The 22253-nt window shown below is 28.7% G+C and overlaps 2 protein-coding genes across 2 annotated transcripts; both read left to right on the forward strand.

Moving 5' to 3' along the window:
• Nucleotides 1-473: 473 nt before the first annotated feature.
• LOC124919794 (UTP--glucose-1-phosphate uridylyltransferase 3, chloroplastic) lies at nucleotides 474-11377 on the forward strand. The gene is made up of 17 exons (XM_047460129.1): nucleotides 474-1426; nucleotides 2897-3077; nucleotides 3149-3298; nucleotides 3427-3588; nucleotides 4092-4264; nucleotides 4346-4412; nucleotides 5598-5761; nucleotides 6123-6281; nucleotides 6515-6606; nucleotides 6716-6810; nucleotides 8431-8508; nucleotides 8664-8759; nucleotides 9201-9275; nucleotides 9360-9451; nucleotides 9551-9713; nucleotides 10338-10398; nucleotides 10786-11377. Exons 1-17 carry the CDS (start codon nucleotides 732-734, stop codon nucleotides 10896-10898), a joined length of 2616 nt encoding a protein of 871 aa, XP_047316085.1. The 5' UTR covers nucleotides 474-731; the 3' UTR covers nucleotides 10899-11377.
• A 6587-nt stretch (nucleotides 11378-17964) lies between these two features.
• On the forward strand, nucleotides 17965-19229 carry LOC124919793 (protein BRASSINOSTEROID INSENSITIVE 1-like). Its single transcript, XM_047460128.1, has one exon. The coding sequence runs from the start codon at nucleotides 17971-17973 to the stop codon at nucleotides 19162-19164; it is 1194 nt and encodes a 397-aa protein (XP_047316084.1). The 5' UTR covers nucleotides 17965-17970; the 3' UTR covers nucleotides 19165-19229.
• Nucleotides 19230-22253: the final 3024 nt, after the last annotated feature.

Raw genomic sequence — 22253 nt, forward strand, 5'->3', positions numbered from 1 at the left:
TAATAAATATTATTTTGTTCCTCTTTTATATTCATTACATCATTTAGTTTATTAACTAAAATACCTTATAATTTAAATTATTATTTTTAATTTTATCATTATATATTAATATTTTAAAGTATTTTCACAAAAAAAAAAAATCACATTCTTAAAATAAATATCCGCCTTTGCTAAAAATTATAAACTAAATCCAAAAATAATTATCTCTATGAGAAGATAATGTGTTTTCCATTTTTTTTGGAACAATTATTTTTGAAAAGGTTAGCTAGACATTTAAAATAAAATTTAAAATATGAATTATGTCCAAAACATTTTTTTACCATTTTTTTTTATTACATATAAGAACATTACAAAATTTAAATATGGCCAAATGTAGACAAATAAAGAATATTTAAAAATGGTGCGAATATTTATTTAGAGTGCATAATGGCATAAACGGCTGAAGATAGAGGAAAGAAAAAGCAGCAACCAATGGAAAGAATTCCATGGACAAAGACCAGATGAGGTATTGCTATGGACAAAAGAAAGCTTGACAGTTTGAACTCTCTCTCTCTCTATCTCCGCCATGGGACCTTCTTCTGACCTCGGTATATGCTTCAAGAATATTGTATTATCCTTCATCTTCCTCTCTCATTTCCTTTCATCATCCTTCTCTTGACACTTGTTCTTTCTCGCTACCCTTTCTCTCATCTTCTTCCTCTATCCCTGCTGCTGCTGCTGTACAACAAACAATGGAGCGTTCAGCTCCGTTACTTCAGCATAACAAACTTCTATTATCTCTCTACCCTAAACCTACAATCTCCTCTTTCTCAACTGGCGCTCAGAAGCTGCATTTCTACTTTGCAAAGCCTTTCACCTCTTCCTATTCGTTCCTCTCATACCCATCTCCGTCATCGCCTCAAAGGTGCAGAATTTCCCGAGTTTCCACATCACCCATCGAATACGTGCCGCCAGCGCCGGAGGATTTCGAATTTGAACGAGAAATAACGAGGCTTAGAGCTATTCGGTCGAGGTTATCGGGGGTGGATAGATTGGATGAGAAATTGTGGGTGATTAACGGTGATCCTAGAGTGAAACGGTTCTTTAATCGTTCCCAAAGTGAGATTTCTAGGGCTTTGGAGTCGCTGCGGTTGGAGGATTACGAATTGTATCTTCTTAAATGTGTGATTGTGGTTGGGCAAGAACATGTTTTTGGTTCGTATTCGAGTTCTGTTGATCATAGGTTTGGGTCACGTGGAGGGTCACTCAAGACTGCTTTATATGCTTTGGTGGACATGATTGAGAAATGGGACGGGAGTGGTGATGAGAGTTTTGGTTCTAATGGCCATGGAAGGATCAATGGTGAGAAGAATGATGCCGTAAGAATGCTGCTGAAGACTCTTCGAGAAATGGAACAGTTCTATGACTGCATAGGAGGAATAATTGGGTTAGTTTCTTTTTCATTATGAAATATCATGGTCCTCACTTAGTAGAGAACAAAGACTTTTTTGGAATAAAGCTATTGGAATGTACTAAAAACAAACATAAACAAGCTTGGTCTGAAACAAAATGTGCAAACATCAGATTCAAAACTCACATCTTCCACATTTCTTGACAAAAATCTCACCATCAGATTCAAAACTCACATCTTTATAGCCTTGTTCTTCATCAAAAGTCATAGCTCAAAGGAAGTGCTCTTAACTCACACAATAGAGGTTCTGAAAATTTTCGAAATAAAGCAGTGCAAAATCCCATGGCAATTCCTGGCCAAAAAAACAAATGCAGAATGTTTTGTCTCCATTTAGCTTGAAGCCTTGGGGATGCATGGTTACTCTCGGTCTCATTAGCAAAAAGCCTCAAATCAGTAAGAAAAGACCTAAAGAGTTTCTGAAATGACAGCATTTGAACATGAAATATGATCCTTCATGATTGCAGAAATTCTTTGTTTCCAGTTTGTGCAGCATGCATAGCAAATAAAAGACATTATCCTTACAAAGGAAAACCTTTTCCAAAACCATTTGTCTAACATCAAAGAAGATCCAAACGACATCACATTATTGAGTTGTCAGTTAAATCTAAAAAATAAATGTTCAATGGATTCTACCTCTTCATGACAAATAGAACCCATCCATGTGGAAACACTTTTAAAATCTCTCTGTATCTGGATCCATGTGAAAACTTATTCCTGACATAATTTTTTCTAATGCATAATTTTAGTTTCCAAAACGTATTTGTATCTGGATCCAAACCCAAAGAAAGAAACAATAAACAAAAAGTTCCAGAGTGATTAGTTTCTGCTAAAGTATTTCTCCCTATTAAATTTCCTTTTCATAAACCATTCTATACATTTAATTGATTTTCATACACAATACTCTTCTTATTCAACTTTTTCTTAATTGGTGAAGTTGATTTATCTTTTAATACAGTTGTAACTTATATTACTCCTGCTGATATTGCCTTAAGTTCAATTATTTGTGTATTCTAGCCAAAGACTAGTCATGTGTTGACACGGAGGATAGGGTCCGAGTAAGGCGTAGTCTAATCTGGGTTCAAGTTGTAATATCTGATTGAACAAATCTGACTGTCTTTTATACTCTGAGCATTATCTCCACTCCTGTTTTATTGTTTCTCCTTGTTTCATCATTTTTCATTGCCTGAAGATGTAATCTTACCTTAATTTGTGAATTTGTGAATCTGCTAGTCTTTGCTCTTATTACTGTTGATCCTCATTGTTCAAACTATGTTTAAGCTTTCCTTGTAGAATTTCTAGTATTTTGCTGTGAAAGATTGCATACCCTGATAGCAATTTAGCTTCTCAATGGATTTCTTTATTCAGAGGCCACTTTTTATCTACTGCAAACTTAAACTTGTTGAAGTTTATGGTGCCATGATTTGTAGAAAACTTGATTGACTACAGATATCAGATTGCGGTGCTGGAGCTTCTAGCAGAATCGAGACATGGAAGATGGAAGATGAACAGTTCTCAGTTCGTAAATGAAATGATGGGATGCCAGTTTATGGAAATACATCCACCAAATGTTATAGATCTATCTAAAAATACAGAATACGCATCTAAAGCAGCTCTTTGGGGTATCGAGGTCTTTATCCAATCTTTTCTTGTCTGCATTGGCTTAAATGATTGCAGAATTACAATCTTTGGTTCATTTAGGGTTTGCCAGACCTAGGAGAAATTTATCCTCTTGGAGGCTCTGCAGACAGGCTTGGTTTGGTAGACCCTGACACAGGTGAATGTCTACCTGCTGCAATGCTTCCTTTTTGTGGACGGACTTTATTGGAAGGTCTAATTAGAGATCTTCAGGTATAATTATTTTTGAAGGTTGCATTCCTTCTTCCTTCAAATACTTTTATATTGCCTTTGCTTCTTATCACAGTTACTATATGGTTGTGTTCATACTGAGATTATGTAAATTCTTTCAACCTTGCTAGGCCAGAGAGTTTCTATACTTAAAGTTGTATGGAAAGCAATGCATTACTCCTGTTGCTATTATGACAAGTTCAGCAAAGAATAATCATGAACACATTACATCACTTTGTGAAAAACACAAATGGTTTGGAAGAGGTCAATTATCCTTTCAAATCTTTGAGCAGGTATGACTCACAAGCTTTTAGGCGGTAACAAAACTTATCATTTAATGTAAATGATTTAGTGCTTATTTGAATAAAGTTGATTAGATAACTTTTATTTAAAATCACTTAATTATTATGATTCAACTCAAATAATGCTAAAAAGTACTGCTTAGTTTGGTAAGCTATCAATGACTTAACTCGATTAATATAGTAAGAACATTCAAAAGACTACTTCAACCCTAAAAATTAATCAAACTACATAACTATAAGGGTAAAATAGGCTTTGATTACTTTCCAGATATCAGTACTTAAAATTAAAAGTAAGATATTTTCATTTGATTTATTCAACATTTCTTTTCCAAACACTTTATTCATTCGGCATTTAAAATTCAGTATTCAACACTAAATTTTCAGTTTTATAAAACGCATCCTCAGACTTCAAGAGAAATCTTGATTCTCTATCATTTATTTATTTCATGATTTTCTGATGTTAGTGTTTTTCAATTCCATATGTGAGTTGCCAGCCTTTGGTACCAGTTGTTAGTGCAGAAGATGGAGAATGGTTGGTATCCAAACAGTTTGTGCCTCTGTGCAAGCCTGGTGGCCATGGTGTGATTTGGAAGCTTGCATATGATAAAGGAATCTTTCAGTGGTTTGCAAATCATAGAAGGAAAGGTGCAACTGTCAGACAAGTCAGGTTAGTATAAAGTTGTCCAATGAGCATAGAGGAGGATTGTCAATTGTGTATTGATATTAAAGGGTTTTTGATGATTTGCAGCAATGTTGTGGCTGCTACTGATGTAACTCTCTTGGCATTGGCAGGGATTGGTCTGCATAGTGGAAAGGTTTGCTACTATATATAAATATGTATTGCATTATATTTGTGTCTCTATTAGGTAATCTAATTTGCTATTATATGTACTGTGGAAACATAAAAGTTTGAAAACAGCGCCAGAGCTATACCGTATGTTGGGCCAATCTATATCTGATGTTTGGCACTATTATTATACTCTTCTTCTAAATAAACTCTTAACTGAAGTTATATTTAGATGTTGCGCTGTGTAACACTAAGACCCTTTCAAGCACCAATTTAATAAACCATATTTAGTTTTCGTATGTATCCTAAATTATTATTGGCTCCTTAATATGTATTCAAGAATTTTAGGGAGAAGAGTCTGTTTTTTCAGGATTGGATATCTTTTGGTTATTATATTGAGCCTAATTTTTTCACATTTTATCATCAGGATCATAATCTGGAAAAAAACTACATTTGTTATTTTTTCCAAAAAATACAATGATCCATAAAATAATATGTTCATGATGCAAAAAAAATCTTAACCCAAATGAAGCAAAAAGTCACTTAATGTGGATCATAATCAAATGAAGCTAACAAATCACACTATAACATAAAACAATTTTATACCAAACGAAAAAAATCGCTTTCAACTTTAACTTTGACGATTTTCCAATGTGATCGTGATTGTGTCAAAATAGCGATTTCCAAATAAGCTCATTGTCATTTGTTCCTGGCTATTAGATCCATAAGCATTAGAAAATATTTTTTTCCCACTTGAAGCATCCATTAATGTTGTTTAGAGCATTTCTTGTAGTGGGATACTCCATGGTAGGTAAGATGGAGGATTCAACCTCTTCAATGGTGAGGCAGTGGTTACTCTGCTTTTCACTGTTTGTTAGCTTGCTTACAGTTTTTATGTTAATCTGAATGCATTTAGTTACTCCGATAACTGTTTTTTTTGTTATATATCAACATTTGAACTGTAAGTTTGTCCTAAAAACATGCTTATCTGATATTTATTCATGCTTTCTTCTTGGTATATGGTAACATAATCTTATGAGACAAACTGTATCTTCACAACATACAACGACTTAAAATAAATGTGCATTTGAATATATTATGCTTTGCTATGAAAAATGGTTGCTTTTTGTGAGATCAAGGTTAATATTCAATTTTTCTTCTGGGGATTGTTGTAATGTAGTTTATTTTGCTTCCAATTCTATTTATGTAACAGAAACTGGGGTTTGCTTCATGCAAGAGGAACTTGGGTGCTACAGAAGGAATCAATGTTTTAGTTGAGAAAAAGAACCTTGATGGAAAGTGGGTTTATGGTATTTCATGCGTTGAATACACTGAGTTTGAAAAGTTTGGGATTACTGAAGGACCTCCTCATGAAAGGTACCCACATTCTTTCTGTTCTAGATAATGATCTTGAATTTCCTTGGCAATTACATTATTTCCATGTCAAAAGAATCAGTCAACTGAATGCAAAATCTCAACTGCATATAGGTAGAACTTGTAAAATCACAAGATGTATATCTTTGCTATTCTTTTTCTCTTTAATTGCAAACTGTCTCAAGGACATCTTTAAAGGCTTTAGCAAAAACTCACTTATTCTTGGATGCATCAGTTTGATTACTTGGATTTTGGTATTTTCATTAGATTGGATTAGTACGTCATGCATAAGATTCCTCTGCACCATTGTCCCACATAAAGGTTCATGATATCTTCCAACATTGAACTTCTTTACTGTATTCAGTTTGCAGGTTGAGTTCCCTGCTAACACAAACATTCTATATGTTGATTTAACTTCTGCCGCGCATATTGGATCGAGCAAAAGTGAAGCTTGCTTGCCTGGAATGGTGTTAAATACAAAGAAGCCTATTACATACATGGACTCATTTGGTATCCAGCAATGGTAGGTTTTTGAAATCTATATTACAGAATAGAAAATGACTTCTATATTCAGCATGGCATATTCCACAAAATTTTAAAGTTTGAAGAACTATATTTTGCCCCAACAAAATATTAAAGTTCATATTTGCATCCTTTTGACAAGTCTGAGGATATTCTTATTCCTTTTGACTAAAATAGTTTATTAAACTCAAATTAGCATAGCTCACTAAGTTTCTTAATGTATTCATGGATTAGTGTGTCTGGTGGACGACTGGAGTGCACAATGCAGAACATAGCAGATAATTTCTTCACTGAATATTCATCTCGTTGCAACAAAAATATAGATGGTAATAAAAATTTGAATATGACCTGCAAAATAATGATCTTATTATGATTTTTCAATTTGTACTGTGTCTCGTAACTGTTAATCATAACACACTGTCTGCATGGTAGTAGATTTGATGGATACCTTTGTTGTGTACAATGAGCGGAGGAAGGTTACATCTTCTGCTAAGAAGAAAAGAAGGCATGCTGTCAAGTCATTGCACCAGGTTTGAATTAATCAGTTTGATGCATCATTGTTGGAAACATGGAAATTATGCTTATTTTCTTCTTTTCTGAAATGCAACAATTTGGAAATTATAGTAAATTTGTTGCTTTTCTCATTTTCTATGATTTAATCCTTTTTATCCGCATTTCTGATTATTTTTAGATTACCTCTATAGGATTTGGTATATTATTTACTGGATGCTTGTTAATTTATTTATTTCCTTATAAATGGTGTTTTTCTTGACACACACACACACATTTTTACTTAACATACTACTTGGCTGTCATACTACTACATGGAGGTGTAGAAGCTTCTCGTTTGCATGTATAGAATTATGTGTTCAAAGGGCATTTGACACAAAACGTGATCTAGAGTTGAGAGCGATAGACTAGAGTAATATTATTAAATGCTTTATTAATTTATGGAAACATCACTATTACAGAAATATGAAAATAGATATTAGTAGAATAATTCATTTAAATGAATAGATATTTATTTGATTTATGTTGTAGTTATTATTTTTTCTTTTTGAGTTAAAAATGTATCATATGTCTAAATTATTACAAAAGGAAAAAAAAGAGGATGAGGTAACTAGTGAACTGGAGGATGGCAATAGATGTGGAATCTTATTCAAATTCAATCATGTGAAAAATTCTAAGATACAACACTAGTATGAAAATTAACAGTAGATTTGTAATACTTGAATGAATAAATAAGATTAGAATCAGTTAATATGTATGCAGCTGAATTTCTTAAGACTAGAAACTCAGTAGTGTAAGCTTGTGTGAAAATTATGTAATGTAAAACTGTTTAGGATGATGAAATTCTACCATTCAAGCAGCCCCTTAGCAGTGTGCTTAATTTTTTGTATCCATAACTTAGTTGAAATATTAGAAAGAAAAGACTTGTAATGTATTTATTCTGCAGTGTTTATTCGTTCTAATAATATAATGCTCTCTTAATTAAACTTTTAGGGAAGTAACATAAAGGTTAAATAATTAGAGAAAATTAACATTATTTTTTGTACTATTATGTACTTTTAAGGAAGTAACAAAATAATAACAGATTTGGTATTAGATTTAAGCAAATGGAATTAAAAAAATAATTTGAATAGGACTAACAACAGCTGTTTTCATGAAAAACTGAACAGAAATATATATAGAAATGGGAAGCTGACTGAAAAATAGACAGGGGTGGAGGCCCAAGATAAAAATGACAGAAGAGATATATATGCAAGGAACCCGTCCCTCATTTATAGCCATGTTTTCAAGTCATTCATTGAGTTGTTTTTCCGAAAAAAGGTTAATTTTTATTTCACAGAAAAGCGTGAACACAAAGTGTGTTTCCGAGTCATTCCTTGTGTTCTAAATAACATAAAACATTTGAAATCCTATTCTCCAATGTGTAAAGAACTACAATAGTTAGACAACTGCAGGAAAGTGTTTCTACTTAATCATTAGTAAGCATGTAAATATATACCCTTTATTTGTAGTGCACTTGAATGGGATTTTCCACAGTAATCTGCATTTCTGGAAAATTTAATTCTGAACCTGGTACAGTTGATGCTGTAGCTGTCATCCAATGTTTCTCTTAGCTACTGTCTATTGATCTTATCATGCAGACTCCTGATGGTGCCCTTCTGGATGTCTTGCGTAATGCTCATGAACTACTTTCTCATTGTGATATAAGAATGCCTAAGGTATCATCGCCTTAAATAACTCATTTATCATTGCTGCTCATTTATCTACACTTTTTTTAGTGGGTATTTCTCACATATATCATTTTTATGTTTCTATCTCATTTATCTTATGAGAAGTTATTTATTGCTAAATGTCTTCCTCTGTTTGTTTACAGATTGAGGCTAATGACAAATACATTGTTTCTGGACCTCCCTTTCTCATCTTTCTTCATCCTGCTCTGGGACCACTTTGGGAAGTTTCTAGACAAAAAGTAAAGTTCAATTTCCATGCTCCAATTTGAACATTAGCCTGAAAGGTTTTCTCATGATATATTCATCACTTTCCTTCCATTAAAACTAGTTTGTAAGCTTTATGATGTTCACATGGTTTATGTAGTATAATCTTTCATATTTATGGATCAGGAACATTTCCAAACTCGTAGAATAATGATAAATTGAGTCATGATTTTATTTCCTAGACAAAGTTGTCCTCTTTATTGGTGTTCAACATATTTTTAATTTAACAAAAAAAAGAAGAAAATTACAGATAACCATAGAGAAATAAATTATTTGTTTGTTTCACCCTTTCATGATTGATCAAGAGAGTTTTTTTGGTAACCTATTTTGGAATAACAAACTTGCCAAAGGTTGAAGTAGTAAACAGTTGTCTATGGTGCAATATATACTAACTGGTGTATTTCTTCACGAATCAGTTTTATGGAGGTTCCATCTCCGAGGGCTCAGAGCTGCAAATTGAAGTCGCCGAGTTCCTCTGGAGAAATGTTCAGGTTAGAACTTTGATCTAAAGTATTGTAAACCAAAGCACTGGAATCAATTTTCTTTTAACTTGTATATACATCTATTATTAACAGCTCAAAGGAAGTTTGATTGTTATAGCTGAAAACATCATGGGATCAACTCGGATTAATGGACGTGGTGAACCTATACTAGAGTATGGGCACAGGTAAACCAATATGGCAATATAGCTTGACTTTGCACTCATTATTAAACATCTCTCTGAGCATAGTCTTATAATTGAACCGACATTATACATTTTGTGTAGGTGTGGAAAATGTAGGTTAGAGAATATCAAAGTAGTGAATGCAGGTATTGATTGGAAAGCGGAGGATAACATATATTGGAAACATGATGTGCATCGATCTGAGGCACTGAAGGTCATACTGCATGGAAATGCAGAGTTTGAAGCTGTAGATGTTGCGTTAGAGGTAATAACTGTGCAACGCCAAATTATGGTTTTCAAATAGCTCTACTGGACACGTGTCATTGCCCTTAGAATTGTTATGGTGATGTACCTAGATTAGAAATCTAGGATTTAGTGAGATATAATGAATAACTTCTTCAACCTCAGTTCTGGAAGTTAAGTCCTACAACAAAAAGAAGAATCTGTACAAATCAGATTAATTGAGGAATGTATTGAGAGGTCTAAGGTCCTTGGAAAATCAAGATATCAAAGAGGGATGTGAAAACCAAATTCATGAGATTACACTATTTGTTTTATTCATAACCACCTAATACAATATCACTACTATTTATGGCCCCATTTGGAAATACTTATCATTTTTGTTTTGCATCATAATCCAAATGATAAACAATTAATAACGTTTTGAATTTATCTCCGACTAAGTTTAGTTCTGATCAAGTTTAGCTTTCAGACATAATATCATCCAAATACGTTTTGAATAAAAAAATTTTGTATTGAGGTGTTTCGAAATGGGGAACCTCCTTCCTCTACGAATACTACCCTGATACTAGTACTACCATATCCCTCTACGATATCCTTTGATCCTATAGATGAATGAATATTCATTCTATGTTTTTATGTCTTTCAGGGTAATCATGTCTTTGAAGTTCCAGATGGCCACAAATTAAAGATTACATCAGGGATCTCAGGTTAATATGTTTAAGTTCTTTGTGCGGTATTTATTTACCTAGTGAGAATGCAAGTTAAATGTTTTTTTTAATAGAAAAATCAAGGTAAATCTACCTACAAATGGAAGCGTAATAGTAGTTATTATCAAGACAATAGGTTAAAGGATTACATTCTGTTTGTCTTCAACTGTTGGAATATAAATAACAAATATGGTGTTAAAACTATTACAGTCTTATAGGATTCAATCGTACAATGGTTTTTTCTCAATGAAAAATAACTTCTTTGGTGTGGATAATGGCACATCTGTCTTTCTTTTTTTATTTTCATTCCTACGATCTTTTGTTTTTCCTTGTTCTTAGATGATGGATCTATAAAGCTTACTCACTTCTTTCCTTATATTATTTCAGGTTTAACATATCAGTTAAACCCCATTGAAGAGAAATTGATGGATACAGGAAGCTGGTGCTGGAAATATAAGATTAAGGACACAAACATTCAATTGGAAATGATTGATTTGTAAGAACAAATTTATCTCAACCCTCCTGCCATGTGAATCACAGTTCACTTGCCGGAAAAGAAGTAGATTACAGGAAGCGAACTCTTTAGTGGTTGAACAGAAGTTGAACCTTATCTCTACTTATCAGTCAGCTGAAGAAAAAGATTCAATCGTATAGTAAGACACCGAGGAACTCCTTGTAGCAGCTCATGCGTCGTGTCGTATATATAGTTATGTAGTCCAATTATCGTTGGTGCATTCTTGTATCTTATTCTCTTTTTAGTTAGTTGTAAACTTGTAATATTGTAAAGTGATAATTGAAGACTATTCATTAACAAACAAAAAAAAAAACTATTTGCATTAACAAAAAAACCTATTTGTTTCTTTGTTATATTAGTATTTGTTTTTTTATGGTACTTGAATTTGGATTTACTAAATGGGATTTGAATTTTTAATTGTCTCATATGAGACATTTGAGGAGAAAAGAAGGAAACAAATAATTTTGAGAAGGTGTCAGTTCTTGTTTAGTGACTATGTTTTGTCAAGGAATGTTGAAGATGAATTAAGATGAATTACACCTTTCATCGAGAATATGGTAAGGGTGTGAGAAAATAATTGTTTTTAACATTGTTCATTTTTATGAGTAGAGTATATATAGATCATTGTATACAATTGTTGGAAGAGTTTATTGACTTTTAATTTATCTTTAATGAGAAATAACAACGGTAACATTTTTCATTATACGTCTTAGCTCTAGGAAGATATCAAACATCGCAAAAGGTTTGGAGGTTTTATAAAGTAAGGAAAGTGTGTACGAGAATGTTTAGCTTAACTTTACATTGAAAGGAAGCAAAATTTGTATTGATAAATAAAAAGAAAAAATAGTTTAACTAGATAATATAACGTTTGAATTATCTAATCTATAATCTCAAAACATAACTGACATTTCTATCACAGAGAATTAAAATTAATGGAAGAAAAATGGAAATAAGTAATAAATAACTAAAAAAATTGTTGTAAAGACCTGCTTTATGAAAGATTAAAGATAGACATGAACTTCAGCAATATAACCTTCCCCTTTCCCGTGATATTATTATATATTTAAATCTTCGCCTCGGTCTACTCCTCTATTCAAACATAGCTCAACATTGACAATCGTAGTCCTCAAACCTATGTCTTACAAATCATAATGATTTAGTAAAAAAAATTAAATCCACATTTAGCTTATAGATAACACATTGCAATCGTAAATGATTAATTTTAAAGGAGTTGATGAGTTAGTTTTTATTGAGGACTCTCAAGAACTACTTGACATCCATATAGTTCCAGTCTAGGGCTGCAAATGAGCCGAGTCGAGCTCGAATTTGCTTGAGCTCGAACTCGACTCGATTTAGTATTTATTAGCTCGACTTGAACTTGAGCTCGAACGAGTTTATAAATTTGAGCTCGAGCTTGACTCGACTATTTACCTATAAGCTCGGCTCGATTCGAAAAGCTCGAACCCAAGCTCGAATTCAAGATCGAGTTCGAGCTCAAACTCAAGCTCGAGCTCGAATTCAAGCTCGAACTCAAACTAAAATTTATTTTCAAAATGAAATATCAAACTTTCATACATATTCAACATTTAAAACATAATATTTAAAATTGGAAATATTAAAAAATTATAACTATTTAAAATTCCAAAATCATAATTATCCAAAAAGCATTCAACCACAATTAGTCAAAATTTTAAAATATGAAATTCTAAAATTAAAGTACAATATTATATAAATTGTTTGAACATTCAATATATTAATATTTTTAAGTCACGTTCTTCAAACAAAGCACAAGTACACCTACCTGCATTTAAGCTTAAAAATAATTAATATAAAAAATATATATTAAAACAAATAACTAAAATTTAACTTACTTTAAGGTTTAAGAGAGACCTATTTTTTATTAAATATTATTATATATAATTAAATTATTTGAGTACAAATATAACAAGAATTTATTGACTTATTTATAGAAAAAATCTATTAATTTTTTTATATATTACAATATATTATTAATATTATAAATTCAATTTTTCTCTTAACATATCTATATATATATATATAATGATGCTTAATTTTTAAAGTGTCCGGATTGTCGGGTCGAGAGTTGTGGTTAATTTGGATACTTGGGTCGGATTGTGGGTTGACCCATTTTTAAATTTAAAACGGTTAAAAATAAAATTAAAAATGCTAGAAGTATGTTTCGAACTTGCAACCTAACAAAATAAGTACAACTCTTTAACCAACTAGGCTACAAAGACTTTATATTTTAATTTCAAACACCAAATTTGATAAATGCGGGACGTTTTAATATTAATAAAAGTTCAACTTTTTAACTAACTAATATATAATGATGTTGAGTAAATGGATACTTGGGTCGGATTATGTGTTGACCCACCCATAAATTTAAAACGGTTAAAAATAAAATTAAAAATGTTATCCGTAATTTTTTTCGCGGTTTTTTATATTATTACTCGTGCAAATGCACGGGCTAAATGCTAGTTATATATAATATATACTAACCTTTTTTATCTCTTCATAATATATACAAAAATATATACTAACATTTTTTTTATCTTTTATTATATATAATATATTAATATTTCAATATTATATATAATATAATATAATATTTTTTTTTCTATATAGATCTATGATCAATATATATTAAAATTATTTTTCTATATATATCTATGAACACTACTAATATATATAATAGTGATTTTCCATATAGATCTATGAACAATTAATATATATAATAGTATTTTTTCATATAGATATATGAACGATCTATATAAGCACAAATTTCTCATAATGCACAAAAATCAAAGTTATTTAAAAATATGAGCAATAACTGTAGTAGAAATGAAAATATATTTTAATTTACCTGTAGGTTTCTTGTGAATGAATGATAGAAATAGTGTAGATGAGAGATAACATAAAAAAATGTATTAACATATTATGAATGAGTGAAAGTAATGATGAAGACGAAAGAAGAAGAAATAGTGAAGAAGGAAGAAGAAGAAGAAATGGTGAAGATAGAGGAAGAACAAGAAGAAAGAAGAAATGTTAAAGATGAGGAAGAAGAAACGTTGAAGACGGAAGAAAGAAGAAGAAAAAGAGATGAAGAGTCATTTATGATTGATAGATTAGAAATTAGGGTTTTGTTTTATAACAATATAATATAATAATGTGGATTATGGGCCTTCTATATGGGCTTTGAAAATAGAAAGAAAAAAATTGTTTTAAATTTTAAGTTTTTTTAATATTAAATAAATATATTATATATTATCAGGCTCGAAAAAGCTCGACAAGCCTTCGAGCAAACATTATATGAGCTCGAGTTCAGCTCGAATATTAAACGAGTCGGCTCGAGCTCGGCTCGAACTCGATCAAAGTCAAGCTCAAGCCGAACTTTGATCGAGCGGCTCGCGAGCAGCTCACGAGCGGCTTGACTCATTTGATGAGTTGATGAGTTGTTAGTTTTTATTGAGGACTCTCAAGAACTACTTGACATCCATATAGTTCCAGTCTATCAATTCGATATGGAAGTGTTTGGAATTGTTATCAATAGGAATTTTGAGTTCTAAGAGCTCATTTGATATAGATTTTTAAGAATTATTTTATGATTTTACCTAATTTTTTACATATTCTTTATTTATCACGCCATTATCATTCTAAGTAGGGCTGCAAATGAGTCAAGTCGCTCGTGAATCGCTTGATCAAAACTCGACTTTGACCGAACTCGAGCTGACTCGTTTAATATTCGAGCCGAACTCGAGCTCATATAATGATTGCTCGATGTTTTGTTGAGCTTTTTCGAGCCTCATAATATATAATATATTTATTATTTATTTAATATTAAAACTTAAAATTTAAAACAATATTTTTTTCCCTCTCTCCTTCTTCAAAACCCATATGAAGATTGAAATTCCACAATTCCTAAAATAAACTTTAATTCTTAATATATAATAATAATAATAATAATATATTCTGACTCTTCGTCTCTTTTTTTTTTTCGATCTTCCGAATTTCATTTACTATTTCTTTTTTTTTCTTATTCCCCTTCAGTCTTCCCTCTCATTCACTCACAAGAATTCTATATTTAATTAAAATTACTTTTATTTATATTATAGTTATTAATGTTTTTACTTTTAGATAACTTTGATTTCTTTTTATTTTAAAAAATTTTAGTGAGAAATAAGAAAAAAGTATTTTGTTAGTTAATTCATCTGTAAATCTTGTTTGCTTTCTTTATTTATGAGGAGAAATTTATGTTTATATAAATAGGGTTGGATAAATATAGAAAAACATTTATTTTCAATTTCTATCCAAATAGAATTGATTAATTATTGAAAAAATTGCTAATAATATTAGGGTCATAATAATTAGTATATAATATTGAAAGAAATAAAAAATTAATATATTATATAATAAAAGTATATAATATATAATAATATTGAAAGATATAAATAAAGATTAATATATTATATATAATAAAAGTAAATATTAAGGATATAATAATTATTATATTATATATAATATTGTAAGAGATAAAAAAGATTAAAATATTATATAATAAAAGTATATTATACATAATGTTGAAAGAGATAAAAATGTTAATATATTATGATGAGTGATAGAGAGAGGAAATTTGGTGGTTGAAAAATGTAAAAGTGAGAGGAAAGAGAAAAAAAAAATTATTTAATTTTTTCAGTGAATAAGATTATGCTCCCTCAGCAAATTCCTCGCCTAATCATTTCTCATATATTATATATAATAAATCATTTCTCATATATTATATATAATAAAAATATATTATATATAATATTGAAAGAGATAATAATAGTTAATATATTATATATAATAAGAGATTATAAAAATGTAAGAATAATATATTATTTTTTTAATAATATATATAATATACTAATTATTACATTAGTAATAATATATAATATATTTTTTTATCTCTAAATATTATATATAATATATTTTTATTATACATAATATATTAAACTTTTTTTTATCTTTTTTAATATTATATATAATATACATTTATTATATATATTATATATTAACATTTTTTTACTTCTTTCCATATTATATATAATATATTAATTACTATATTCACAAATTTTATTATCAATCAATCATATTTTAATAAAAAATAAAAATCAGTTTTTCTAATACATACCCTTTCAATATTATATATAATATATCAATTACTAATATGCACAATTTTTATTATCAATCAATCCTATTTCAATAGAAATTAAAAATTAGTGTTTTTTATATCGACTCTATCTCTAAGTATAAGTGTCTTCTAATATAGGAAGAAAGTATGACCAAGACTTATCGACGAGTACCAACAAAATAGTGACTTATCGATGAGTACCAACAAAATAATTTTTTTTATCGTTAAATTTTCTTAAAACAAAAAGAAATCAAAATTATTTTAAAACAAAAGTTAGCAATAGTAAAAGTAACAAATGATTTTTAATTACTTGTAAGTCTCTTGTGAATAAATAATAGGTGGACACTAAAGAAGAAAAAAAAAAGATAAAGAGTAAAAAAATTGTAAAGACCGAAGAAAAAGAGATAAAGAGTCACATACAATTTAAAATATGAACATAAATTATAAATTAAAATTTTACTTTAGGGATTTTAAGCGAGATTTTGAGCAGAATTGAAGAAAAAATATATTATATATTATAAGACTCAAAAAGTCATTAATCAAGTATTATATGAGTTCGAGTTCGAGTCAACTATTAAAGACTCAACTATTAAAGAACCGGCTTCAACTCAGTCAAAATTAAGTTAAGTAATTTAATCTCGTATAACTAAAATGTTAATGAGTTGTAGAATGTTTGACATAGATTTCATTAAGGTATGTTTGGAATAGTTTTTTTTTTTAGTTTATGTTAATATATATGATTTTGATAGAAAAATAAGTAATATAAATTTAATTTTTAATTTAGCTTATTTTATAATAATTAGTTTATTTTAATAGTAAATGTTTGATTAAATTTAAAATTTATTAATTTTTATATTTGTTATAAATAATGTTATATATTTAAATATATATATTTTAAATACTACTCAAATAACTTTTTTTAATATTTTTTATAAATCATCAATATTTTTTAATTTTTTATTATGATTTATTCATAAACAATTTGTTTTTTACTTTTTGGTATATTATTTCTCTCTATTCTTCTTTTATTGTCTAACTTTTATTTATTTATTTATAAAAATAATTAATATTATATTATTTATGTAATAAATAAAATAAGGTGGAGTGATATATATATAGATGAGTGATAGAAAGAGAATTTGGTAAGAGAATTTGGTGAGAGAATGACATGACATCACCTTCATTGGTTGGAAAAGATTGGTTGAAAAAGGTAAAAGTGGGAGGAAAGAGAAAAAAGAGAGAAATTATTTGATTTTTTCATATATCAAGTCATTCCTTCACCAAATTCCTTTATCTAATCATTTCTCATATATATATATATATATATATATAAATTTGTGTTCAGAGATATATAAATGTTTAAATTGATTTTTTATTATATTTTTTATATAAATAAATAATTCAATAAATATATATATATATATATATATATATATATATATATATATATATATATATATATATATAAAAGTTAGATAGATAAATAAATAAAAATTGAGAAAATGAATAAGAAAATAATAATAAGAAAAGTGATTAGAGAAAGTGAATATAGATTTGGAGAGTTTGCTAAAGTTATTATCGAGATAAATTCAATTTATAAGCTAAAATCAAACTTAGTTGCCATGTACACACACGTGGTTTCACAGCCTCAATCCAGCAAAGCAGATCTTTTCCGAACCTTCTATTTGAACTTTACAAATTCGAGGAATTTATTTATTTAATTACTTAAAAAAGAAATATATAATAATAAATGTAAAACTTTCACCGTAAACAAGAGAAACTAGTCATTGAAATAGTTGCAGAGTCATTTGTATTACACCTTCCAAAGAAGAAGAGAGAGAGAAAATCACTCTATAAATTTACAAAAATGTTGTTAGCCAATGAGATTTTCTTCATTCTTCTTCTCCTTCTTCAATCTGGTTCACTTTCCATTGCAATTCTACATCCAATTGATTTCCTAGCTCTACAATCCATTCACAAGTCGATCCATGATATGCCAGGTTCGAAATACATGTCTTCGTGGGTTTTCACCTCGGATCCCTGCAACTTCACCGGCGTCTCCTGTAACAATGACAAAGTTGTAGCATTGAATCTCGGCGAACCCAGTGCCGGTTCCCCCGGTCTGTTCGGTCAGATTGATCCGTCTATCGGCAACTTATCATCCCTTGCGGAGTTCACAATCTCCCCCGGTCGAATCAATGGCTCTCTTCCACCGTCAATGTCGAACCTGAAGAATCTAAGATTTCTGGGTATTAGCAGGAATTACATCTCCGGCGAGATTCCAACAAGTTTTGGCCAATTAAAACAACTTCAAACTTTGGATCTCAGTTACAATCAGTTAACCGGAAAAATTCCAGATACAATCGGAGCCTTGCCGGAGCTATCCAACGTCATTCTAAGTTACAATCGTCTATCCGGTTCCATTCCATCATTTCAATCACAATACTTAACAAGACTCAACCTTAACCACAACGATCTCTCCGGTCCCATTCCATCAAATTCTCTCCCTTCATCTCTCGAATACCTCTCATTATCCAAGAACCGGTTCATAGACCCAGTTGACAAACTCCTAACTCGGTTAACCAATCTGAACTACATCGACCTCAGTGTAAACCGGTTCACCGGCTGTATACCCAACATCATTTTCACCTTCCCTATAGTAAATCTTCGACTACAGAAAAACTCATTCGATTGCCCGATCCAACCTGTGAGTCAAGTTAATATCTCCATCGTTGATCTAAGTTTCAACAAATTTTCCGGCGAGATATCTCCGATGTTCTCTACGGTTGAAAATCTTTACCTGAATAATAACCGGTTCACTGGTGAAGTTTCGGGCAGGTTTGTGGACGGTTTAATTGCGGCCAAAATGAAGGTGTTGTATCTACAGGATAACTATCTGAGAGGGATTGAGATTAAACCGGCGATGCAGATTCCGGTTCACAGCTCTTTTTGTTTGCAGCATAACTGTATGGTCCCACCGGTCCAGACAATTTGTCCATTGAAGGATGGGAGAGAAAATATAAGGCCATCCTGGGAGTGCTTACAAATTTCTAAACCCTAAACGTTAAATGTCACTAACTAATAAATTTCAAAAAAAACATACTTACTAGCATTCAGTATGATATTTTCGGTTACATTTATTTATTTTGAGCCTCATATTTTTCATATTTATTTATTTATTTTGGGTTATATTGTTTTTGTTGTATTAAAATAAAGAGATAAGTTAAAACAGTTGCTTGTTTTAAAAAAAATATATTTTAAAACATTATTAGTTATATATTATTATTTTTATTATTTATTAATATATATAATTAAGTATAAAATGTAATAGTTAAGAATTCAATTATATAAATTTATTTATTTAAATAAATAATCATTTATTTTTTAATTTATAAATATATATTAAGTTTATTTTTATAAAATAATTTATGAACTTATAAAATAATATATAAACTTATAAAATCATAAGATTTTATTAAGATTAATTTAGAATGAATGATACAAATTTAAAAATAACTCTAAATGTATAAATAAATTATTTAAATAATTCACACTAATATGGATTACAACGGGGTGGAGTGTGTTTATTGTGTGTCGTTTTATTTTCAGAATTTTTTTTATGGTGATGTTTTATATTTAATTGTATTTATTAGTGTTCGAGATAGAATCGAGGTAAAATTTGGGTGAAGTCAGAACGAGTACACAAATATAATTCACTTGTCTATGATCATTTATAAGCCAACTCAAAAAAATTGTCCCAAATTCAAATGGATGATCGAAGTAGTAGATTTTAACGATTAAGTAGATGATATCTTCACGTTTGATTTTGCTAGGATCCTTATTTTTCTTCACACTTATAGATAGATATATTTGAATTCTCTTTTAGGTTAAGATGTCTTAGATAAATTATATAAATTCAATTTACTTGAATTTTCATTTGAAAAATATTTTCAATTAATATAATAAATAAATAAACCTAGTTGAAAACATATATTTTGTGGCAATGTTGATTTAAGTTTAATTTCTAGAACAGATTTTAGTTTTACTTATTTGATATAATTATTATTTATTAATCACTGTCCAAATTTAAAAAACAGTGACTTCTTACCTTGACAATCTTTATTAACATAATAAATATAAATAAAATTAGTTGAACAATAAGATATATGTGATATTTTTTTTTCAATATAAGATGTTATACAAATAAACTCATATGTGTTTCTAAATTAAGGCACTTATTATTTAGTAAATATGTACATGAATCTCCCTAATTTAAGTTAATGTTTGAAAAAAATAACATGGTATGGTCAAATTTGAACTATTGAAAGTTATTTTTGCACTAAAATAAGTTAAAAATAATAATAGGGGTTTTTACAAAGGTACTTAAATACCTAGTCAAAGAGTTTAGAAGAAAAAAGTGCTTAGTCAAAGAGATTAACTTAGAACTACACTTTATATATGAATCACTTCTTTAAAATAAAGTATAAAGTAGGTCAAATTTGTACTTTATTTATTTTTTATTTTTTCATTTTTATTAATGTTAATTAGCTAGATGTTTTAAAACATTTTATTTACTATAACATGTGAATCAAAATGTGATTTTAGTTTTATCAAAGGACTGTATTTAATTGTTTATAGAATAAAAAATGGCCTGTAATAATTATATATATCTAATTTTAACTTTAACTAATCATAAAGTTAGCCATATATATTATATTATATTACTTTCATTCAAACCTACATTTTATTAGGATAGAGACAAATTTAATGTTACTAAATAAATCTATTTACTTTTATTTTAAAAATTAACACTTTTAATGATTATGATTTTTATTTAAATTTAAGATTTTTGGTTCTAATTTAATTTATGATATTTAATTTTTTAATACAGTAAAATCTCGATAAATTAATAACCTCGATTAATTAATAAATTTTTTTAGTCCCAACTCGGGACAATTAAAATAAATTAATAATTCGTTAAATTTATAAGATAATATATATTTATTTATGGATATAAGTCTCATATAATATATAAATTAATAATTCTATATTACATCAAAATTATAGATATTTATTTTAAGATATACTTTTATAATAAGACTATACTGTAATTTGTTTCCTTTTGAAATTGATGTCTCCTTGTATTTCATCTTGAATCATTCTTAATGTATTATGAAACTGTGGCGTAATATATAGGTTCATATTGCAAGAGAAAATTATGCAATGTAATTGTTGCTTGAAGAATCTTCTTTCGTGAGACCGCCTCCAACTCTCTACTGTCATCTTCTTTCTCATCTTCCATAACACTGTTAATGATTTGTTCAATGATTTAAAAATTCTATAACTATATATATTATAGGTACATGAATGTGTTTATTTAATTATCATTTATATTTATGAACTTGTTTAAATTTATAAATGAATTAGGTTTATAATTTATTTAAATTCATGTATCTATAATTTACTTACATTCAAGAATTTATTTAATTTACTAAAATTAATGAATATTTCGATAAATTAATAAATTATTAATTAATTAATATTTTAATTAATTAATAATTTTTCTCGGTCCAACGAAATTAATTTATAGAGATTTTAAAGTATTATTATAGAATTAAATAATGAATTACAAAACATCCCAAGTGACGAAATTAGACTTGATGAAGGACAAATAGTTTATATTAGATGGGTTATTAAAAATGAGAGATAATTTAAGTTCATTATCAAAATTTATACAGATAAATATTATTAAATTTGTTAATGTATATATAAATAAAATATTTTTTATAATATTTTTTTATTTAAATTAATATATTAATGATATTAAAAAATATTTTTTTAAAAATATTTTTTATTCAAAACTCAGATTCAGAGTCTCTGACCATTTTCAAATTAATTAGCCAATATTTAAGTACCGGTAATGAGATTTTTTTTGTCTTCAAAAGAATAAAATAATTTATTTTTTATTTCATCAGATATATTTTATGTTGTACAAATATACTAACTTTTTTTTATTAACCTTAACAATATTAACACAGTTTAATTGATTAGATATTAATATATATTGTGACATATATAGTTTAAATGCATTTTTTTTCTTAGCCCAGGAAAGGAGGGCGGCCTAATTGAACTTAGGTCGGCCTTCATATA

Source organism: Impatiens glandulifera, chromosome 1 (genome assembly GCF_907164915.1).
Source record: "Impatiens glandulifera chromosome 1, dImpGla2.1, whole genome shotgun sequence".
Classification (NCBI taxonomy): domain Eukaryota; kingdom Viridiplantae; phylum Streptophyta; class Magnoliopsida; order Ericales; family Balsaminaceae; genus Impatiens; species Impatiens glandulifera.